This window comes from Corvus moneduloides, chromosome 3, assembly GCF_009650955.1.
Source record: "Corvus moneduloides isolate bCorMon1 chromosome 3, bCorMon1.pri, whole genome shotgun sequence".
Taxonomy (NCBI): domain Eukaryota; kingdom Metazoa; phylum Chordata; class Aves; order Passeriformes; family Corvidae; genus Corvus; species Corvus moneduloides.
In genome coordinates this window covers 116,884,555-116,907,506 of record NC_045478.1, presented here as the reverse complement: position 1 = coordinate 116,907,506, position 22,952 = coordinate 116,884,555, and the positions used below count along the sequence as shown (strand labels likewise).

The following is a 22,952-nucleotide window of genomic DNA, read 5'->3' as shown; positions in this document are numbered from 1 at the left end:
TGTCTGGATTAATCAATGTGTTGACCTAAAGTGTTGCAAGAGAGCTAAACACCAAGGAGACAAATACCAGTATACTCAGAGCTCAGAAAAAACATATTCAGGTTTTGCTAGTATTGTAAGGAATAAGGTCTGAAGAAAAGAATACCTACTAACATGAACAGGGAAATATTAGTAACATTTATCTATGAGAGTAATTGATCACGGTAGCTTCATTAACACTTTCCTACTAATTGTTGTCGAAAAGATTGCTGGTTCACACATATACAATTTTAAATTTGACTTGGTTGTGGTATTGCACAAAATCCAAGAAATCTGGGGCGAAAAGATCCCAGAAGAGCTGGGAGCAACTGTGGTGGCACTGATAGATGCAGGGCAGCAGCACTGAGCATGATAGCCTCCCCCATGCCAGGTCTCCCATATCAAACCAAAGACTCTGCTGCAAGTTGACATAGTTAACTTCCTCATCTGAAGCAGACATTGCATCCTGTACCTGGGAGGTCTTTCCTAACATATTTAATTAATTACTGAGAAAATTTATGCTCTCTCCTGGTGGGTAATTTGGGCAGTGTGAGTCAGGAACATAGGCGAGATGAGCCAACAGAGTGACAATTCCAGCTTCTCTCCTGGTACACTCCGCAGTGGAACAGCCACTGCACCTGTTGGAGATCGTGGAACATGTTATTTCTCTTTCCAAATGCTGAACCCATCCCTGGAGCTGGCATTGGCAAGAGGACAAGCCTGGGCTCCCCACTGTTACACAGACTGTCAATAGCAGGATAATCAGATGATTATCATCCCTCTCCTCATTTAACCACAACTGAGCAAGGCCAAGCAAGGGAACAGGAATGAGGCTTATTCCAACTGAACCAATCAATTTCTTGTATAGGAATTCCCCCTGCTTGACCTCAGGGCTTTCAGCAGCCCTGCATTGTTTGGAAGCGTTGCTTTCATGCTCTTAGCTGTTCTTTGTGCAGATTACCCTTCCTCACAGTAAGGAGCACTGGACTCCACAAGCAGCTTTGAAACCCAGATGTTTCTCCATCAGGCCCAGGGTACATGTGCTGATCTCTGCCCCCAAACCAATGTCACTTTCCATTACACTGTCTCCCTTCTATTTGCATTTCTAAAAGCTACTGCACTAAGTTGCTGAGAGCCAGCACCACCAGACCTGCCTCACAGACATGAAATAACTTCCAACTGGAAATTCCTCCTTTATTTGCCATGTACAGGATGAAGCATGAGATCAATATTTCAACAGCCTCATGTAACATCAGATGAGAAAGACTCCAGAACATTTATTCCTTCACCTTGAAAACTGAGAACTTGCAGTGCATAGGATTTTAAACAGGATACAATGACAGAGTTAGAACTGATGGGACAAATGAAGGCAGTTTGTATTTTTATTGCTGTCTAACCATTGGCCTGAAAGCTAAATGAAAACCAGCTACAAAACTATAATCTTTATTCCTTCCCCTCAGCTTTTTAATATTATGATCTGCAGATAAAGAACTAATCCAGAGAATCAGAGTTTGTTATTAACAGAACATCCCACTGAAGTCATCTGGAATCCTCCCACTGAGTTATACGTGTTCTAAGGCACAGTGTTAGACAAGTAAACATAAAAATAAGTAGCAGGAATGATTTCAGAATCCCTGGGCTTAGTAGAAAAGAGACCCTCACAGGAAATGGTGATGGAAGGGGTGCAGCATTCCCTCCTCCACAAGTTCTGTAGGGTACAGAAGTTGCGGGATCAAAACAGAAGGTTTTAGTGAACAAGCCTTGCTAACCAAGTGAGTGACAAACTGAGGACCCCCAGAGCTGTCAGCTCTTCAGCTGAACTCCTGCCCTGCTCTGTGGCACTGGAAAGCTCCCCTGACTCTAGGGATCCCAGCTCTCATCCTGCCCCATATGGTACCTGGGAGGCACATGCTGGGAGGGCACAGTTGCTGGACTGCCCCACCATCCCTTTTTGCTTTGTCACATCCCTGACTGAGGAGTGCCTCCCTCTTCCTCAGTAACCTGAAATCCCCTTTACCTCAAGTCAGGTTGAAGTGCAGGGGCATACAAGAAGCCTGTATTTACAACATCCAAAAAAAGAAACAGTGTTTTAGGAAAAATTTAGGTGACAAAGATAAAAACCAAACAACCCCCACCCAAAAAACCCCCACCCAAACCTCTATTTACATTACTCATATCTGAAATGCCCCTCTCCCAAAACCCAGCTAACTTGCTGCAGACCCTTTCCTGGGACTGTTTTTCTATACAGCATTCATCTCAGTTGCATTCAACAGAGAACTTCTTGGCAAAAGACTTCAGCATTTATCACTATTTGTCTTTATAAGCCCTGCTGACAATTTGGGATTTTTTTTTTCCCCTGAAAACAACCACCCCAAAAGAAATGCAGCTTTCCTCCCAAGTCTCTTCTCCAAGGATAGAGTATCAGGGACTTAATTAATTTCATGGATTTTCTCCTTGATGAAAAGGCCTATTCCTAAGAATGCATATTAATTGGTAGAAAGGATGAATGTTGGTTTTGACATTAGGCAATTAGAGTATAAAGAAGGGTAAAAAAAGCTAAACCAGTTTAGTTAGTTGTACATTGATCTGAGTGATACCAACAGCTTCATCCAGTGGCATCAAAACCAGAAAGAGAGCAGATCCCAGGAAATACAGGAGGAGTAGCTGGGTGGTACCTGCCAGCACAGTTCTGAGGTGGCTGTGCTGCTGCATGAAATAAAGATTGTCTCAAGGAGGAGACTATTTCCCTCACTTGAGAGGGCACAGTTGGAGCAATGCCCCCACAACAGCTCCCCAGATGACCTTTCAGAATTAGCCAAATGTGTAAATTTGTGTCATTCTCCCAAGCTGGCAAATCTGAACAAGGAGATTTTGGGTGGAATGCACCACACAGCAGATTTTTTTTGCAGTAGCATCAGAATCCTGAGAGATGAATAACAGTGATAATTACTTCCACAATAAAAGGCTTAAGTAAAAACCAGGCAATCCTCAAGCCCACCTTGCAGCTGAAGTCAGGCTGTCACCAGCCCAGCTCCCAGTGGTAACAGCAGAACTCCAGTGCCATCCAGCCTTGGTGCCCTTGTGGTGCACAGCCTCCCTCCAGAGGTCAGCTGTGGGACAGTTGTAGCATCCTTGTGCTTTGCCATCTACAGAAAAAACCCAGCTCAATACAGGGACAGCAAGTGGAACAGAGGATGGTGGCTGGATTGTTCCACTTGTTCCAGGAGAGACTGTGTAGTGCTCTCAGCCTGGCATCTTCTGCTAGCACAAAAAAAAAAACAACTTCACAGCCTTTGTATTTTGAATATTTGGAAGCACCCGTTCAGCAGTGAAACGTTTTCATGTGTAATTAAATGATTTTGGAGCTGCACAGCGAGCATGTCAGTAATGGGGGAATTACATATCATGGTGGAGAACTTGTGTTGCAGGAACAGTTGAGGTTAATGCTTAGGAGTGTATAAAACATGAGGAAAACATATATGCTCCTCAGTAAAAAAAAAAAAAAAGTTCTTTGGAATAATCTTGATTTGGAAATGATTTACTAGTGGTGATCTCATTATCAGACTCTCATTATTTGCCACACAGCGGGCAAAACCTATCTGCTGTGGGCTCCACAGATTGCATTCATCCAGGGAACTACGAAGCCAGTGGAACACCTCTCGGATGGTCCCACAAGCTCCTTCCTGGCTGTGACAGATGTCCCATGTGGGAAGGGAGGGGGCATGCTTACAGCATCCAGGACAGAGCAGCCGCAAGGCTGCCCTAGCTCCCAGCACATCAGAGCTCTGGGCAGCACTGCCCTCAGGCGAGGACTCCGGCAGTGACACACCTGGGGCTGTATCAGAGCACGTGGACAGTGTGCCCACATTTGTGCTGTGCCGTGTCTCCCAGGTTTGCCTCTGGGAGCTGTCAGCTGCAGGGTATGTTCAAAGCTCCGGGCAGTTTACACCTTTCCTTCCTTAGTGCAGTCAGTTACATTTTTACCAGCGCCATCCCACTTGCACTCCTGCAGTAGCTTGGCACTCCTCCAAAACTGAGCTGTCAGCCAAAAAGCGCCCAGCAGCTTGAGGCTTCAGACCTTGGAATAATTTTCTCTGGTGAGCTTTATTTATCTCTATAGGCAGGGAATACTCTGAATTTCTCTAAGAGGATTTTAATCCTACTTATTTTGGAGATGTTGCAGTACCCTAATACCAGAGCAGCACCTCTGCTCTTGAAGCCACATTGCTTGGAACAATCCAATATGATGTTCAGCTGCTGAAAAAGGATGTTTTGCTTCTTGCATCATGAATCCTCATTATCACTCTTAAAAACCTCATGGAAATCTGTTCACCATGAGAAAATAAATCAAGTATAAAAATTAAATATGTACACATGCACTTTCATGCACATTCACATTTGGGGTAAAATACCAAGTGCCCAGACTGGTTGTAGTCTGGTTCCAGTGTTTCCACAATTTCCAGAGACAAGGCCTACAGGTGCTTCAGGCAGGATCTTCAGTTATTTTCATATTGGACTAAATTTCAAATTACATGTGCTGGCTTTTCTAATGGGAATTTAATGTGTGCTGCTCAATAAAGTGAAAAAGGAGAATTTACCCCAGGCCTTTGACCAAGACATGTGACTCCTTATTTGTGGCAACAGCAAAAGCAAAAATCTTACACAGAACAGGTGGGGAAACATTTTCTACTGTGCCACGTCTTCATCAACCATTTAGTGCAACCAAGGAGAAAGAGAAGGCTCTGGATGCTATGTTTTCCGAAGAGGAAAGCAATCCACCAAGGCACTACAGTGCATCACTACCAATCCAGCCAATTTGCACCACAGAGTGCTAACACAAAATAGCTGCTGTACAAATGGTACTCCTTGCAGGGTAAATGATGAAACTTTATGCTAAAACAATGTTTTCTCTTGTTGTGACTCACCACACAGTCCCATGGCTTTCATCAAACGCCTTTCCATGCTGTTGGACATGCATCCAGCTGCGTCACCACTTCCCTGGCAGAAGAGATTTTACATCAAAACCCAATTTTTTTGAATTTCCTAATTGTTGAGGTGATTTGCAAATAATTCAACAGCCAGGCTTGGGCAGGAGCAAGACAGACAGTGTGGGTGCAGTTATCCCATACATGACTACTGAGCCTCACAGGAGCACTGAGGGCTGGGTTGTGGTATTTGGAAATTTGGCACTAAAGGAAATGGGCAGAAAGGAGACACAGAGAGCTTGGGCAGTCCCAGGATTAGTGCTGTTACGTTTTAGAATGACTTAGGCTTCACTTGACAAGTTTTGAGTGTTTTTCCCCATTCATTGGCGTTTTTCTCCTGTTAATAAACAGGTTTCTCTGTCCAGTCTGGACTGTGAAGGATCACATTCCCATCCAAGCTCATTTACATTACTGTGCTACACAAACCCTGTGGGGAGAGCTGTGCAGTTGGGTGATATACAGACCTTGCCACTCCATTTTTGTGGCGACTCCAGTAAGGTCTGGAGGTGAAACAACCGTACAGCGTTGCTTCCCATGGGGGAGGAAAAGGAGGCTTGGCGAGTAAGTCAGCAACAAGAAAACGACAAACCCACGACACCCCAGTCCTTCCCGTGTGCCCGCCTCACCCCCGGTGCCTCGGAGGGCGGCGAGGCGCTGGTCTGTACCGAGCTGAGGGGCCCCGCCGGCTGGGGGGATCCGGGGGCACCACGGAGGGGCCCCGCCGGCTGGGGGGATCCGGGGGCACCACGGAGGGGCCCCGCCGGCTGGGGGGATCCGGGGGCACCACGGAGGGGCCCCGCCGGCTGGGGGAAGCCGTGCCGCCTCACGCCCGCCAGACGCCGTTGCCAAGGAGATGGCCATGGCGGCCATGGCGGCCGCTGCGGCGGGCGGGGGTCCGGCTGCGGGCCCCGGGTCCTCAGCGTCCCCCTGCTCCTCAGGTGAGTGCCCGGGGCTGCCGAGGGTCGCAGCCGCCCCCGCTGCCGAGCGTGGTGGCGAGAGGGCGGCGGGGCTCGGGACGCCGCCTCGCCGGCACTGCGGAGGGGTTGGGGCAGAGCCGACGGGCTGTGAGGGCTGAGCGCAGCCTCGCCGGACACAGATACGGCGCACATCGCCCCCCTCACGGCCCTCACCTCTCGCCGCGGGCAGTTACCTCAGCTCGGGTGTCAGCACGGTCAGACCAGCGCGTCCTTGGCAGGGAACACTGGGTCATCACCAGCTCGCCAGCATCCTCCCCTTCCAGCAGTTTCTCTCCCGTTAAAGCCAGTCTCCTCCACAGACTGCCCGTTCCTCTGAGTCGCAGCCCCCGGAAAATAAACCAACGCCGTATTTATCTACTACCTGGCTTCTCCAGGGCCCTGGGCAGGAGTGGTCGCTCACCCTGTTCCTTGCTCCTGGGCGCAGCAGCACCTCATGCCCAACTCCCCAGAACTCCAGAGGCTTTCCTGGAGTCCAGCTCTGCTCCTGGCTGAGGAGCCACCTCCCCTGAGCCCCCGTCCCCGCAGGTGTTGCTCACAAACCCGATTCCCAGGTGCTGGCTGGCCCCGAGGGCTGCCTGCCGCTGGCAATTTGGGCTCGATTACATCCCAGTTGGGATGGTCGCTGAGGTGACTGGAAGTTGCAAGGCAAGCTGAAGACAAAAGGATGCACATCTTTTGATCCAACCCAGCCATAACCTTGGGCCTGCCTTTACAGTGCTCAGGCTGGGACCTGTTTCCCAAAGGGCTGGATCTGGGCTGAGATGTCCACACAACATTGAAACCTGCTCAGTTCAGACCTAAGTGCCCGTCACTGTGCTCAGCTATGCTGCAGCCCAAGGCAAGGTATTTCTGGAGATTAACACCAAAAACCCACAGCATTGTAGGCCATTCATGATGCTGGAATTCAGTTTTAGGAAGATTTTGCTGCATCACTCCTATTAAACATTAGTCACAGCCAAAAATTCAGTGCAATTATTCACATAAAGCTGTAAATATAGCATGGCACTGTTACCATATTGGTTCCTTTTATATTGACATATAGGGCTCATGCTTATCTCTGTGCCCAGCATGCAAAGGGATTAAATTTAGAAAGTGCTCAGCTATTTTCTTTCACTAAAGATAAAACACATGAAAATTTTGTTTACTGGTTTGTGAATAGTGATAATTAAAGGGATGTTTTCAACTGGAAATGTTGGTACTGAACTTAAAAATGTTGCAAACTTTAAAGGAGTCACGAGTGCTTCCAGCAGCAGTCAGGCACCAGGCTTTGAGTGGGAGACAGGGAGTGAGTTCACCAGCTGCTAGAACTTCCCTCTCTATCAATCTACCTCCATCACAGCTTGGAAAGCTTTGTGGGAAAACAGGAATCTGACTAAAACGATTTTCTTAATACCAGGTGTACCGAGAAAAGGATTAATCTGGATTTGGAATGAGTTCATGCTTTCAATCAAAACAATGACACAAGCTGGCAGAATGACGGTAGCGAGTCTCTTGATGTTTGTCAACAGATAAAATTGTTGCTAAGCAAATGTTACAAGCTTGGGATTTGTCATCATGGCTTCATGAAGCCCTCCCCAGAGCATGACTGTCTCAAAGCCACACTAACAATCCCTCATTTTCCATTAAACCATCTGTTACATGTGAAGTGATAAAAAAAAAATCTATGAAGTACATAGGGTTGGTAGTATTAATAAAAATTGTCAAGATGCTGCAGTTGTATTTTCATTTTAGAAGCCTTTTCCCCTTGCTTATAACTTTACATGACTCTGGGTAGAGTTTTTTGTCCCACCTGTCTTTCTTTGATTCTGCTACTTTAGAAGCTTCTAATAAAACTTGATCCAGTTACTTTCAACAAATGCTGCAAAGAAATATTAACTGTAACAGTTAAAATGTTATGGTTGTTTTAATGTAAATTGTTGGTTCCTAATGCTTTGAAGCAAAGGCTTTAAACAGGGTAAGGTCTCGGTGGTGGTTGAATTGTGATAACAACAAACTTCACTGTTGTGATAAAAACAATTTCACTTATGTTCATGGAAATAATTTTATTACTGTGCAAGAAATATTAAAAGAATACTGTGGTAAGCATCTCAAAAGCACCAGAAAAAATCTGATCAGGACTCAGATTGTACTGAATTGTGGATTACACTGGGAGCAAAAATGAAAGTGTACAGTAAGTGTAAGGTATGCCATCAATCTCATGTCCTGCATGGGGCAGAGGTTATAGGGAGCAAGTACCTCAAGGAATCTCCAGGATAATCCATGAAATAAATCCAAATCCATATGCACTGAATATTATATCCATTTGTGCCTTCATCGAAGGTTAGTTACTAACAGGTTTTTACCAACTGCAGTTCTGCTCATGTTCTGTGGCATTACTAACCTGTGTCCAAAGAGAATGTCATTTCTTCAGTATTTGCAGCTTCAGGGGGAGAAAGAAGGGGAGAAAATGCAAGTTACTCCTAAATGAGTTCCTGAAAAAATGCTGTGCAAAATCCAGGTGCAAATGATGAATAACAGTGGGAAGAAAGTTTTTGGAAGTAAACCAAAGTTCCTTACAGCTGCAGGATGGTAGGAAGTGGAACAAGAGCATGGGAGAACATTTAAGCTTGTCAGTTCCATCTAAGTAGCTTTAAAAACATTTCTTTCAGTGAATTTCAGTGGTGTAAGTACTGTAAGAGCCTTTCCTGCAGTACCTTCCTGCTGCTCCTCCTCACAGCCCCTGCAGAGCTTACATCACAACTTTTCCCTATACTCAGAAGCCAGAAAAAAAACTTCCTGTATTGAGGATTTGCTCAGAAATTCCTTCCTAAGGTTTCAGGATCTAAAAGCCAGGCTCTGTGGGGACTCTAGTGTTCACTTCTAGCAGGGGATTACTCTGAAGTAGCCTTATTTCTCAGCTCTAAGCTTTGGGACGACAGGGTTGCTATAGGTGTAACTCCTGTCAGCAGGATAAAAATGTCTGCATTTATTCCCTTTCCCTGGACAGCATGCCACAAGAAGCACATCATGATAAGGGATGAGGGATGAGAATGAACAAGCCACAGGTGGCAGATTTAAGTTATTGCTGCTTAATTATTTCATTGTGCAATGTAAGAACATACTTTGCATATGATCAGGATGAGGGTTTTGTAAGACCTAAACAGAAAAGAATTTATGTAATGTGATGTTTAAATGGACAACATCTGAGAGCAGCTGACCTATTCAGACCAGATTTCACTGCAAGGAGAAAGTCTTTGCATTTGAATACCCACTCAAACACTTCTGCAAGGGAGCAGCTTCTAATAATAGCGTATTCTCCCAGCATGGCTGTATGCACAGGGAGGGAGCTGAGGGCCTTGTCTGGCAGGGAAAAAAAAGGGACAACTCTCAGGAACCTATCAACAGTAAACTTGACCCCATCTCTGTTGTTCCAAAGCAATGCTGGCCACGGAACTGCAGAAGAAATGAAAGGCAATAGCTACAGAAACTACAAATGGGATGTTATACCTGTGGTACAAAAATTACCTCTCTATCCATTCCCAACATGATTCACCTTCAGTCCTCTTTTTCTGCTTTTCCTGCAGTTTTCTCTCAGGCTTCCTTTACAGAATGGAAGGTCTTGCCTCAGAAAGTCTGTTGGAATTGTTCTTCATCTCTCTCTTCAATCTCACCTTCTCATGGACATCAACAAAGCACCCAGCAGAAGCCAGGGAGATGCTGAGTGGTCCTATTTACAGATTACATTGCAATATATAAACCCAAACAAACCAAACCCTAAGTATTCTCTAACAGATGTTCCTCCACCTGATTTTGTTGCATGTCCTGTAAGAGTTCTGGAGGATGGGCTGACCCAAGGCTTGTTGAAGCTGATAGGAAGTTTCCCATTCACTTAGGCAAGCTTCAGAAATGGTCCCTATAATGTCTGACCCTCCTTGACCCTCCAGCCACGAGTGCTGAGACTAGCTAAAAGAGGCTAAAAAACCTAAAAGAAAAAACCCAAAAAACACCCAGAATTGAGGCAAGAATTGAGGCAAGTTCAAAGTCCTGCACTGCATTTTTTTCAAGATGCATGTGATGCATGACCTGGAAGAACCTTTTCCCAGACCAGTGCCCCACTATCTGCATCTTTTTTTCCCCAAGGTTTTTGTTGCAGAGATATTCTACTTACTCTTTTATGTGCATAGGCTGGCAGGAAGTTCATGCATCAGCTACCAAAAAAAAAAAAAAAAAAGGGAAGGTGCTCAGGCACTGATGAGGTGATGTTAGTATCAATTTTAGTATCAATTTTGTGTTTCAGCAAGTGCAGAGGACACAGTGTCTTGCGATTTTTTTCCAGCTGAAAATGACAGATGAACAGCCTCCCCCTAGGCTTCCAAGTAATTGTAGATTATAACAGGTCTTTGAATGGAGAGCAGTTACCCTACAGCTTCTTAACTTAATTTTCTCCTTGAACATTTGGGTGTTCTTCAGAACATTTGGATGACTAGACAGGAAAATCTTGCAAGGTGCTGCTTGGGTTTATATAGTCTCTATATGTGCTGCCCATAATAAAAGATAAATTAATTCAAAGCCTAGTGTTCTGTCAAGGTAAAGTGGGTATTTTCATGCTGTGAGTATGGTCTGATTCCTGGTTTTACTGGCATGTCATTTAATCTCATCTCTGAGATTACATATTTTCTTCTCTCCCCACACAGAAAATACTTCTTTGAGAGAAGACAGTCTTCCCTATCCTGGGATGTTACCAGTAGATAAAAGACTTCTAAAATTGCAGATCTACAAACTTCTTCAGTGTGTTCATGAGAAAGACAAGAAGCAAATAGAAAATCTCATCCAGAAAGGATTCCCAGATCTCATTAATCACACAGAGCCTAAGGAAGGATATAGTGCCTTTCACTTGGCCTCCATGAAAAATGACATTGAAATGTGCCGCTTCCTGCTGGAACATGGAGCTCATCCAAATGTCCATGACAAGATGGGACGCACTCCAGCCATGAAGGCAGCTGAGCTAGGCCATGAGGTGGTTTTGGAATTATTAGCAAAAGCTAATGCAGACATGACTGCTGTGGATAATGAAGGGAAAGGTGAGTGAGAAGGAACCTTATCAGACCAGAAATACCATAAAGTGATCCCTTAACTGTGTGACACACTTACTGCATATGATGTGTCCCACCTGTGGAGAGAAACCACAGTTGAGGGAAATCCTTACAGCCCAAGAGAAGCTGTTGGCCACATGGAAAGCTGTTGGCTCTGATGGAAATGAAAATAATTCTCCCTGAAGAGTCTAGGCCTTTAAATTATAAGTCTTCCCAGTACAGATCAGAGAGGTAACTTACGATTGAGAATCCCATTCCTCCCATGACCTGTGACATACTAAACTCTGGTTTACTCCCCAAGTAAAGACTGACTCTGAAGTAGAAGCCTTTTTTGCATGGATATACCCTCAGTGAAGGGGTCTCTGTTGCAGATTGTTCTGCTGTGAAGCTCACACTCTCATAACCCTTCTAGTAATTTTCTTTTGCACCCTAATCCCCACTGGTTTCCTTTGCAGGTATTTTGTTTTACTGCCTTTCACCCACAGTACGCCACTCCCACTGCCTGCGAATTGCCTTGGAATATGGTGCAGATGTCAACAACTGTACTACTACTGGGAGGTCTGTGCTTCTACAAGCCTGTGAGAAAGCTCATGAGATTAAAGAAATATGCCTGATTTTCTTGGAGAAAGGAGCAGATCCCCATGCAAAAGACCCGGTATGAGCATTTCTGTAACTAAGAACAGATACAGGAGTATAGAATAAATACCAGATGAGCAGAGTACATGATCTAAAATCCTCACATTAAAATAATAAAGCAGTGAAAATCGCTTAACTCTGTGGCCATACCTCTTCCTCTCTTCCGTACCACCCCTTTTTTTGGAGGAGGGGGATTTAAGTCTTCTTTTAGCTTTTTGTAGGTTTAGAGTGCAAATATTTCCCCGAACTTAAACGTAACTGGGCCAGCTCTTAGGAGCTGCAGTTCACTGTACTTCAGTGGAGCAGTGCTGATTTGTAATTTGCCTTGATGTGTCCTTAGATTTTCGGAGTTGAAATAATATTCACTAAAAGGTAAGTCCATTAGGAAAAACCTGATGAGCAATCAAGGCAGGAACGAGGTATAAGAATTGTTTTTCTCTTTTGTATGTCTTAATCGCTTTGTTTGCTTCCTTAATTTAACAAATACCTGAAAGACTGAAGCTCTGTGCTGTTGACAAATCAAGGAGCTCAAGCCTTCCCTTTAAGGGATAATCCATTATTATCTAGAAAAAGACAACATTAATGTTTTAGAGTGTGAACTTTTCCTCACAGAACCGTAGTGAAATTCCCTGGTTGCTTTGCCCTCCCCACAGCACTCCTCCAGCAATAGCTCCTTATGCTCCTTCTTTCATAAGATGAGGTAGTATTTTGTGCTAAATGTTGTAAACATGCATGAGAACATGCCCACAGAATAAAGGATTCCTTAACTAAGGAGTTGATTTTCATGGGCATTATTCAGGAACTCAAGCTTTCAATGTACTTGACTTGCTGGGATCTGGCTACTCTACCTTCGCAGCACTATGACTGGATTCTGAAAGTTTTCCTGCAAGTATCTTTGAAACTATTAGGCTTGTCTCCTTTTCCCAGTAATAACTAAAAGGAGACTTCCAGTTTTATGCCGGCCTGGAACGGTCAGATGCTACTGTTCCAGCCTCAGCACACGGAGCAAATTCGGAGCTGTTCTCGTGCTCCCCTGCAGGCCACGGGGCGCACAGCCGTGATGGAAGCTGCAAGGGAAGGAGCTGTCGAGGTGGTGCGTGATCTGCTTCAGAGGGGAGCTGACGCGAACCTGTTTGACTTTGAAAGACACAGTGCTGCACATTTCGCAGCCAAAGGAGGCTTTTTTGAGGTATTAACATTTGTGGTGCTACAGCATTGCTGCAAAGCCAAACTTGGGTGGTTTTTTGTTGTTGTGGGGTTTTGTTTTGGTTTTTTGGAGTGTGTTTTTTTGGGTTTTTTTTTAGTCCATTATCTCAGCTGATCAAAGCATAATGATCAGTAATCAAATTTAAGTATCAAAGGGAATCCAGCAGTGATAGATAGACCACACAGGGGCTTACAGTGAGCTGTCAAGAATGAAGATTTTCCTTGGGTCTACAACTGTACAAGGTTGTACAGCTAAATAAACATAATACTATAGAAAACATTAATGTTATATGTGCATTGACCAGCTGGACATGGCAGAGAACTTCATTATTAAAATGGGAATGTAAGATATTGCATTTATTTGTAAATCAATCTCACATTTTCACATGTTAAGAAACAGACAAGATTTTTGGTGGGACTCTGTTTGTTTTTCTAGATTCTGACGATTATTTCAGGTTATAATGCAGACTTGAAACTGATTGCTATGAATGGTAACACACCACTTCATTATGCTGCGGAGGGAGGATTTGCAGATTGCTGCAGGTATATAGGACAAAGAGGTACATGAAAACTAAGTTACTTTACAACTATTATCTATATTCTATTTCTGTGCTAAAGGAAAGATTTCATTTGGATATCTCTGAAGGATTTGACTCTTGGGTACCCTGTGGCAAAATTCTCATTCAGAGGGGCCTAACAGAGGCTCTTATCTATTGTGGATGAGATTCTTAAAGCAGCAGAAGCACCAGGGATTTGTATGACTTAGTGTTGGACAGTATTAAGTGGTTCTGGGTTTAGTTGGTTTTAGATGTATTTGTATTGAAACTTCCAATATAAATAAATTTTTGATTTGATGATCATTAAAAAAAAAAAATCTCTGTACTCATGAGGAAAACTTCATGCCTGTGGGTATTGAAACATGCCCTGAAGCAGCTGTGATCCTTTCCTGACTTAATCAGATGATCATGGCACTTCAAGGTTTGATCCAAGAGGACCATGCAAAATCCCATATTCTGTTCTTGTTAAATCAAACATTTAACTAGTGGTCCATTGCCAAATTGTAATGTTCAGGTATAGAAATAAGTAACATTTTAATCTTAGTTTGCTTCTTCTTAACCTTGCTCACCACTTTAAAAATGTGAAGTCTCCTCTGAACTTCTGTCTTTCTATACATATTCATGAGTGGATGAATAAATAGAGCATGGGTTGCCCAATGCTTCTCCCTTTGGGAAGCAAATATGGACATGTGGCTGACCTTCCAGTCTAGGATCAATGATGTGGTGCCACCTACCATTGCCATTTATAGCTGAAACAGTATAAAATTGTAGGCCTGTGGCAATGAGTTGCCTGTGGATTACAAGTTTCTTATATTACATAATTAGGAATTCCACTGCACTATCAGCCAAATTGTGTCCATATTTCTAGGCTGTGATCCTACATGGACAAACTTGGCACATATGACCCCCAGGGAGGCTGCCAAGAACGCTGGCTTTAAAGCAGCAGCGGCAGTATTGCGCAAAGTTGAAAAAGCCTTTAAGAAACCAGATGAGACCCTTGCCTGGTACCTGAAGGTGTACGACTGGTCCTTGCAGCACGAGGATGCCATCCGCAAGGAGTTTGAGATTGACGAGGAAGGAGATGGGATGGTATCCAGAAATGATTTTGTATCAGTTATTCGGAAGCACTGGGGCACCGTGGACGAGGAACAACTAGAAACTTTTGCTAAAAAGCATGAAACATCTGCTGACAGGATCAGCCTTGACGATTTTTTTAAAGGCTCAAAATACTTACAGAAAGCCTTTCTGCTCTCATCCTTTGGGCCCAAAGCAAAGAAGAAGAAGAAGAAGAAACCACCAAGAAAAAAAGGCAAAAAAGGCCTCCCTGTCCCGATTTGTGTAATTCCAAAGAGTGAACGTCCACTATGGGAAGATGGCTTCCCTACCTACATGGTTGAGGCTGTTCCAAACATTCCTGAAGAGCAGCGTTTCAAACGGGACCAGCAATCTGCCCATCCTGTGCTCGATGACCGTGCCTGGTACGTAGACGAGCCAAGGAAAACCTACATGGATATCAACTACCTCGTCAGAGCGGGAGACTTCGTGTCTCTGCAGAAAGCGTTCGACGAGGGTGTGCCAATAGACATCAAAGATAAATATTACAAAACGCCTTTGATGCTCGCATGTGCAAGTGGCAACATAGTTCTTGTGGAGTTTCTTCTGGAAAAGGGGTAAGATAATTTCAATTTAATTGCTATTTTGGGAATAAATAATTGCTATTATTTATTTCAAAAGCATAAACATCCAGTAAATATCTGGATGCAAAAGGCTATGGTTTGGTTTTTTGCTTAAGTGACATTTAATATTTAAGTTAGTACCCTAAGATCCCGAGCCACAGGGCATTAGTTTATTATTTTTCACATTTTAGTAGCATGGAAATTGAAACAACCGAGCGGCAAGTTCCCCAGAACTGAAATTTTTGACATCTGGACTGTTGACGTTTAGTCAGCTGCAGAGTTCATACCCATGTTTCAAGTAGTGAATCCTCACAACCAAACTCTCAAACTGGTGAATGATTTTGGGGAAATCTGACTCAAAGGACTTGCCTGAAACCATCGAGGTGATCCTGGACTTTCCTGTTCCACATGCCTGGTTTAAGCTACCACTTCCCTCTGCAGCTGAGGCAGGCTGAAGCAGCAGGATTTACATCAGAAACCCCTGCTACTAATTAGTCTGTTCCTCATTTTAGAAGTGCTTCAGCAATTTTGTAGCCTGCAGACACACTTGTGAAAAATCTCAATGACAGCTTAAAAATGAAAGCAATTTCAGAAAGATTCAGTCATACTTGTGTAATAGCATAATCTCTTATTGTCAGACTGCTGCAGTCCTACAATCCTTCACATAAATGCTTAAATGAACATTTTTCAAAGGTATTTACGTTAACCTTGTCCTCTCTACCCATAGATAGAATTCATGTTAATATTAATATCTCAGGGAAAGTGGCTGCAGTCATTGCTCTGGTTCCTGCAAAGACTAACAGCACATGGATCTTTACACACCCTGGTAATTACACTGACATTCCTGGAGCATATGGGAAATTGTGTCATGTGTATAGTCAGGTTTTCCAAAGGTAACGATGTAAGAGCTACCAAATTAATCCACCAAATTAATCTCTACTCCTTTTATCAGCCTCAATAGACAGCACTGGTCACATCATATTTAACAATTAAAACCTAGAAACATAGTAACTTAGCTTAAAAAAATAGTACCAGTTTTGAGATTTTTCCAATTGACAGAAACGAAAATGGAGAGAAAAGTTATCAGTAGCGTTTAGGTTTGCATCTCTCAGCCTCATGGGCTTGCAGTTTGGCACGGGCATTCAAATACCTTTTACAATATAACCTTTTCAGTACAGAACCACAAATACATATTGAATAGAAAACAAAACATTTAACCAGATAAATGTTTAACATTTATTAGGTTTAAAATTAAATTTGTGGTATCTACTTTCTATCTTCCTCCAGAAAGAATCAGAAGTAAATGAAATTTGGTCTGATGGGAAATTCTGTGCTTGATGGGCAGAAAACGCTGAGGAATTTTTAAATTAGTGCTGCATTGTCCCTGTTCCCATTGATTGGTTTGTTTCTGCTAGAATGAAGTTAGGAAAAAGGATTCAGGGGCAGACAGAGTCTGAGTGCAGGCAAGGAGGTTGGGTTGAAAGAGAAAGTGAAATTACTGAAGGAGCTTATTTTAATGAGAATTAAAACACAAATGAAAACCGCATACGAATAAACCATAATGGCTTAGTGACTGAAACATAACAGCAATAAAAGAGGTAGGTCAGGGGAATTTACTGTGCTGAGATCTCATCAAAGGTAGAATTCTGAAAAAGATTAAAAATTTAAACAAGGAAAGAAGAACAGATTAATCTATGCTTTTACCTAGACTTAATCACCTGACCTGAAGAGCAAATAGTTATCCCTGGAAGCAGCTTCCTTCATAATTTTTCTTCTTTCTCCTTTCCTCCTTGTCTTTTGGGAAGACAGCAGCTTTTTGTCCATAGAGTAAGTGGGACAGCGACCCTAACTCCCTTCAGGACCTCTAGGGCTGATAACGCTTTTCCTCTCAGCTTCATCCAAAGGCAGCATATTGCTAGAATCTCCCCTGAACTAGCCCTTGCTTTCTCCAGAACATCCCAGTTTTAATTTGGGAGCAAACACAGATCCTAGTCCAGCAACACAGTAGCTGAATAGTTTTTTCAATGCTCAGATTTCCAAGGCAGACCTTTTGTAACTCATTTGTCAAAGGGAGAAGCCAATGCAGAGAAATGAAGCAGGCAGAGGGCAGCAACACTGGAAGGAAAGGTGAACACTTTCCTCTTGTGCAGGCGAGCTCTGCAATGTTGCCACATATTCTGCAGCACCTGTTCTTGGCCCAGAAGTGTACTTTTTGAATTCCTTAATCTGCTTTCTGCCATTCTCAGCGAAGCTGGAGCACAAACACTAGGAGCCTTTTACAGGACTAAGGTGTTCAAATGCCTGGGTTTTTTCCTATACCCATGAAAAGCTCCATGTAAAGGACACTGATGGTTTAAGTGGGGGACATGAGCAGCACCCAGGCACATTCTTACAATTACTATTCCATGACAGATTCAGAGACTCAAATGGTTTCAGAGTAGCAGTAGCAATATGAAAATAGCTATTTACATTGAATATGCCATTGCAGCAGGGAGTTCCCACTGATTGCACTTGGAGCTGGGGCTGTTACTGCAGGTACTCGACAGCTTCAGCTGCCACAACTGCTCTTACTCCTGTGCAGGGCTGATGTAAACGCAACAGACAATTTCCTGTGGACTCCTCTGCATCATGCTTGCTATAATGGACACCTGGATATCGCTGAGGTGCTCGTGAAGGCTGGAGCAGCAGTGAATGCCCCTGCAATAGGTGATGCCACACCGCTGATGAGAGCCATTGAGGCCTCCAGGCTGGATATGGTCTATTATTTAATCACTGCAGGTGCCGACATCCAAGCTACAAACAGCAATGGTAAATAGCAATGTCTCCAAAATAGGCTGTTTCTTTATTAAAAAAAAACCTGGAACACTTTGAGAACTGTTCTGCATCTAGGGTTGCTGTCAGGACTGGGATGAAGGTACCAGGTTCAGTTAGTTTTCTCCTGTGTGGAATCATTATTGAAAAAGTCAGCTTTATGTACCTAGAAAATGGAGTAACATAATTACATGAAGTAATTTAATTACACAATTCAGGACACTGTTGCTCCTTGCAAGATACATACAGAGAATTATAAGTGGCTTTAACGAAAACATTCTATCTAGTTGTTATTATTCTTATTTGAGAGAAAACTAAATTTCAGCTGTGGCCCAGAGAATAGTCTGCCATCCATTTAGGTGATTTATTTTTAGGCACAGGCAGCCCTGGTTAAAAAACCTCCTTGCTGCTCTACATGTAAATATAACACCTGAGAAAAAAATACTTAACAGAAAACCAAATCTGAACTGGTACTGAAGTGTTACCTCCTCACAGCAGATCCCTAGTTCAGTGTTATTTCCTCTGTCTCCACAGTAACTTAAACAGTTAACATGCATTGCCTTTTAAGCTCTTGCTCTAACACAGGAGGCAACACTGGTACACCATGAGACTTTCCTTGCCAAAATGCCTAGTAGTGAAACCCTGCTTGTAGAAGGGACGTGTATTCCTTATTTCTGATATCATGTGGAGTTCTGATTCACACAGCAGTCCAGTCTCACAGATACTTCACAGCCAGAGTTTCATAAGAACCAGGACAGACTTTTTTCCTTCATTAAGCACTGAAGCTGTTCATTTACATCATGGGGCTTTCCCTTGCCAGCCACAGAGCAAGTACAGGAAGAAGGAGAGGGCTAGCTCAGTACAGGATTAGGAATGCAGACCAAGTAGCTCCTAGTGCTAAATGCTCTCAGCTCTCAGAGATCAAAATGACAACCTGCAGGACCAGTGTATTAAGCTGCAAATGTCAGAACACTAAGAACAAAGCAAGTAATCCAAGAATTCCTGCAATATTGGGTTTCAAGGCTCATTTCTGCCAGGTCTTATTTCTGCGAGCAGTGCTGATGACTGGTGGTCCTCACACCAATGTCAGGTACACTGCTGGTATATGGGATGGTTAATAAAATAGTGGCCATATTAAATTCAGTTGATTGTACTGTCATTATCCAGTGGCAATAATCCAGTGCCAAAGTTAATTTTCATGTTTTACACAGATTTTTTTTTTTTAAATACAGGAAAGACTGCTCTTGATCTTGCTCAAGTATTTGAAGATGCTACAATAATTGCTCTGCTCGAAAATCAACTGCAAATTTTGGCAGAAGAACAAGAAAAGGAAGAAGCAAAGCCAGCAAAAGGTGGGAAGCCAAAACCAGCAGAGCCACCGAAACCTGTGAAAAAAGAGGTATGAGAGATGGTAACAAAGGACTGATTTGCTAATAGTTAGCAGGGAGCTTCTTTCTTTCCTTTCTTTGCCACCCATTTCTCTCTAATGCTGTAACTCAGGCAGCTTTGTTAAAGTGAGATGCCAGTACTTGTTCTTGTCAGTATTAGAACTTGTTCATCAGTTGAAATTTGTCTTGCTAATTACACAAACTTCATGTCTTCCCCAGACACACATTAAGAGTGATGTCCTGTATCACTGACAGGACACAGAAAAAGATTTCCTTTTCTTTTTCCCTCCTCCTGAAGTATATGCTCATCCAGCTCTGTTGTGGTAAACACTGAACAACTGGTAACCATAATTTCTTAAAGGGAGCACCTTTTTTTTTTTTTTTTTTTTTTTCACAAAATAAGAACAATACCCTTCAAACTGATAAAAAGGTTATTTTATTCTCCTAGTTGAATTCATTGAAACTTGCTAACTTCCTATTTTCCATCTTGTCCCATATCCTTCCTCTTCCACTATTTACCTGAGTCCTGTTTCTCAAGTCCCACACTGATGTTTACCTGTTTTATTTCTGAATGCTTTTCCTGCACCCTCTGTGAGCCTTCAGCACCTCAGCATTGCCTTATCCCAAGCTGACATCAGCCTCCATGACCACATCCTGGTTCTCTTATTGTGGATGAGACCTTCCTGATTCAGCAGTGGTACTTGTTAGTCAGATCCAGGATGCTATTTAGGCAGAAGATGCAGTTGTATTTGCATGGCTAGAAGTGTCCTCCAGCTGCCCTGGATGGTGTAATAAAGAAATTCCAGTACCTAAATGTTGGCATCCCCCTTTCACAAAGGTTTTGAATGTCCAGGAAGCGCCGGACTTTCAGAGGCGGGAGGATGACAACCTTAGGTGCTTGTTTATTCCTCACCTGGAAGAGGATGGGATCACCAGTGGTACAAGGTGACTGTCTTGGGAGTCATAAAGAGCAGCTAATGTTTTAGTGCCCAAGGAGGAAAGGTGCCTTTTACCTTTGAAAAGGTTGGCCCTTGCAATTTTTGATTTTAAAAATTCAGCTTTAAGAAAAACAGATTCTGAAGGGATTAAGAAAAATACTCCCCCAGTAAACATTGTAGCAGAGTATCAGGAGATGCAGGATGCATGCCTTGCTTCTGAACATGATGAATTGGTATAATTGGTACCTTCTTCCCCTCCAGTCTCCAGATGTATCTCAGCCAGCTGAGGAAGAACCTGTTCCTGAAAAGATAAAGCGTTCCCGTAAAAACAGTGCTGCTTACTGGAAGTCTTTGGCAACGAGAGAAAACAAAAATGACATCTCCTTCAGACCCAGAAAAGTAGGTACAGCAGCAAAACATGAGTGCAGTTTCATGGTAACTTAAAGGTAGACCTTGCTGGGGTCAAAACCCAGAACAACCCCATGAAATTTCCACCATTCAGCTGGCTTAGAGATGATGTGACACAGCCTGGAGAGGCTGCCATCAAACAACAGCAAACTAAAGAGTTCATGGATGTATATTATATAATAACTGATATATTTATATAAAACAAATTATTGTGGAAATAGAGCTCTTATCGAGTTTTAAAATAGGATTAAAGTGGAGCCACAGTAAAATAAACATGCAACCACATTTATGATATGTATTTTTATTCTCCTGCTTTTAAAAGATAGGAGTGTATTTGCATAGCATGAGCACCAGTTTCTAACTTGCCCTCTTGATTAGTTATCACACGATGACTTATGTCAGTGACAGTTACTGAACAAGATGTATCACAGTACACTAAATATTTGCTTCCTAGAGTTGGAATAGTGGAAACATAACTTCTCTGTCAGGGTCTTGTTAACACTCGCTTAGAAATAACTGAGAAACAGAACAAGATAATCACAGTGAGGTAATTTTTGTAATATTTTTTTCTCCCTAAAAAGGAAAAGAACACCACTGCTGGCTGAGCAGTTGTGTTAGGAGTTTGTTTATAATTTCCCTAACCCTGATTTGTGCTAGTTTCTACAGTGGTCTCAGAGGACTGAGGCTACATAGCTGATGACTCTACAGCTAATTACTATTTTCCACTCTGAGGATTGTGAACCCAACTCAGTAATTTTAAATAATTACCTTAAGATCTTCTTTCCCACATTATCTGTAATCAGAGCCCATGGCATGTTATAGATTGGAAGTGACAACAAGAGAATGCTCTGTTTATACACACACAAACTGTTGACCTATCTTCTGCTGGGAGGCCACACTGCTCCTTTTCTATGTCTCATGGTGGAAAGGAGCGCTAGAACATGGCTCTGTTCAGCTAACAGTATCTTCTTAATGCTTCTGTTGCAAAAGTCACATCCAAATTAACTACAAATACCTTTATTTTGTAGATATGGAGCCCTGATGCCACAGCAATAGAGCTTGCAAAAAAGAGAGAATTGCTCCGTGAACGGGCTACTCTTTATGGTCACCTGGAAGATTTCACAACCCTCTTTGACAGAAAATTTAAGAATTAAGCACAGCATCTGGAAGAAGCTGCTTCAGCACATATTTTGAGGAGACAAAGATGTAAAAGGCTACTCCTTTGCAAGGCAGGAATCGTGCAGTGCTCAGTAAATATATCTCAGTTATGATAAAAGAAAATCATATCAAGGTTTTCTTCTATAGATTTTGTTGCTTACACAGGATCTTTTGTTGAGGGCTTAGTCTGGAAAAAGGTTGATTCTCATGTGATTCTAAGTCTTGGAGCTGGCTCGGTGTTCTTCATGGAATAGCCACTGTTGTGTCACACACACGTCCTTTGTAAAGGTGTGGCTTTATAAGGCTTTCTTTACCTCAACACAAAACTTCTTCCTGGAAAATACATTACCCTTCCACTCTAAATATATCGATATGGCGGTAGCATTCAGTAATTGGCTAAGACAGCAGTGTTCTGGGTTGTCTGTAGAGGCAACAGAGAGTTCAGAATTTACAACCAGGACTATCACTGCCTAGTGTACTTCTTTCATGTTCTCCCATTCATTTGCAACAGTGCATGTGAGACCTGAAACCGCTTCCACCCCACTGGGCACATACTCATTTCCTTCTGATTTCTCGAAAGGATAATAATCTCTATATAATAATCTATAATCCATTTGCCATGTCTCCCACAGACTCTTGTTATCTCTCAGATGAAGGAGGGGATCTCATAGGGGATGGTGATGGAGACCTGCACTGCAGAGTTCCAAGCCACTGAGATCACTGAGTCTGACTTCTGACCACTGTGTCAACCAGACCATGGCACTGAGTGCCATATCCAGTCTTTTCTTAAACATCTCCAGGGATGGTGACTCCACCATCTCCCTGGGCAGCCCATTCCAATGTTAACAACCCTTTCCATGAAGAAATTCCTCCTAATGTCCAACCTGAATATGTATCTCTTCATCCTCCAGGTAACTTTTCCTAAGCTTTTCCAATCTGCCAGAGGGGATTATTAACCAACACTATTCTGGGGCATCCTATATTGATGCCATATTCATTGTTCCCAATTTTTTGCTTCTAGCTTCTTTCTAAGAGATTTATCTTGCTCCATCACCTCCTGAAGGGCCAATTGAAGCAACTGATTCATTTTCCATTCCCTCTGAACCATTTCTGATTCAGCAG

General features: G+C 43.0%; 1 protein-coding gene across 1 annotated transcript; it reads left to right on the top strand.

The window, feature by feature from the left end:
* The first annotated feature begins 5,871 nt into the window (after positions 1–5,871).
* On the top strand, positions 5,872–22,300 carry ANKEF1 (ankyrin repeat and EF-hand domain containing 1). Its single transcript, XM_032103694.1, has 10 exons — positions 5,872–5,941; positions 10,654–11,040; positions 11,508–11,707; positions 12,728–12,877; positions 13,331–13,454; positions 14,320–15,121; positions 17,709–17,935; positions 19,171–19,337; positions 20,526–20,663; positions 21,701–22,300. Exons 1-10 carry the CDS (start codon positions 5,872–5,874, stop codon positions 21,824–21,826), a joined length of 2,391 nt encoding a protein of 796 aa, XP_031959585.1. The 3' UTR covers positions 21,827–22,300.
* Positions 22,301–22,952: the final 652 nt, after the last annotated feature.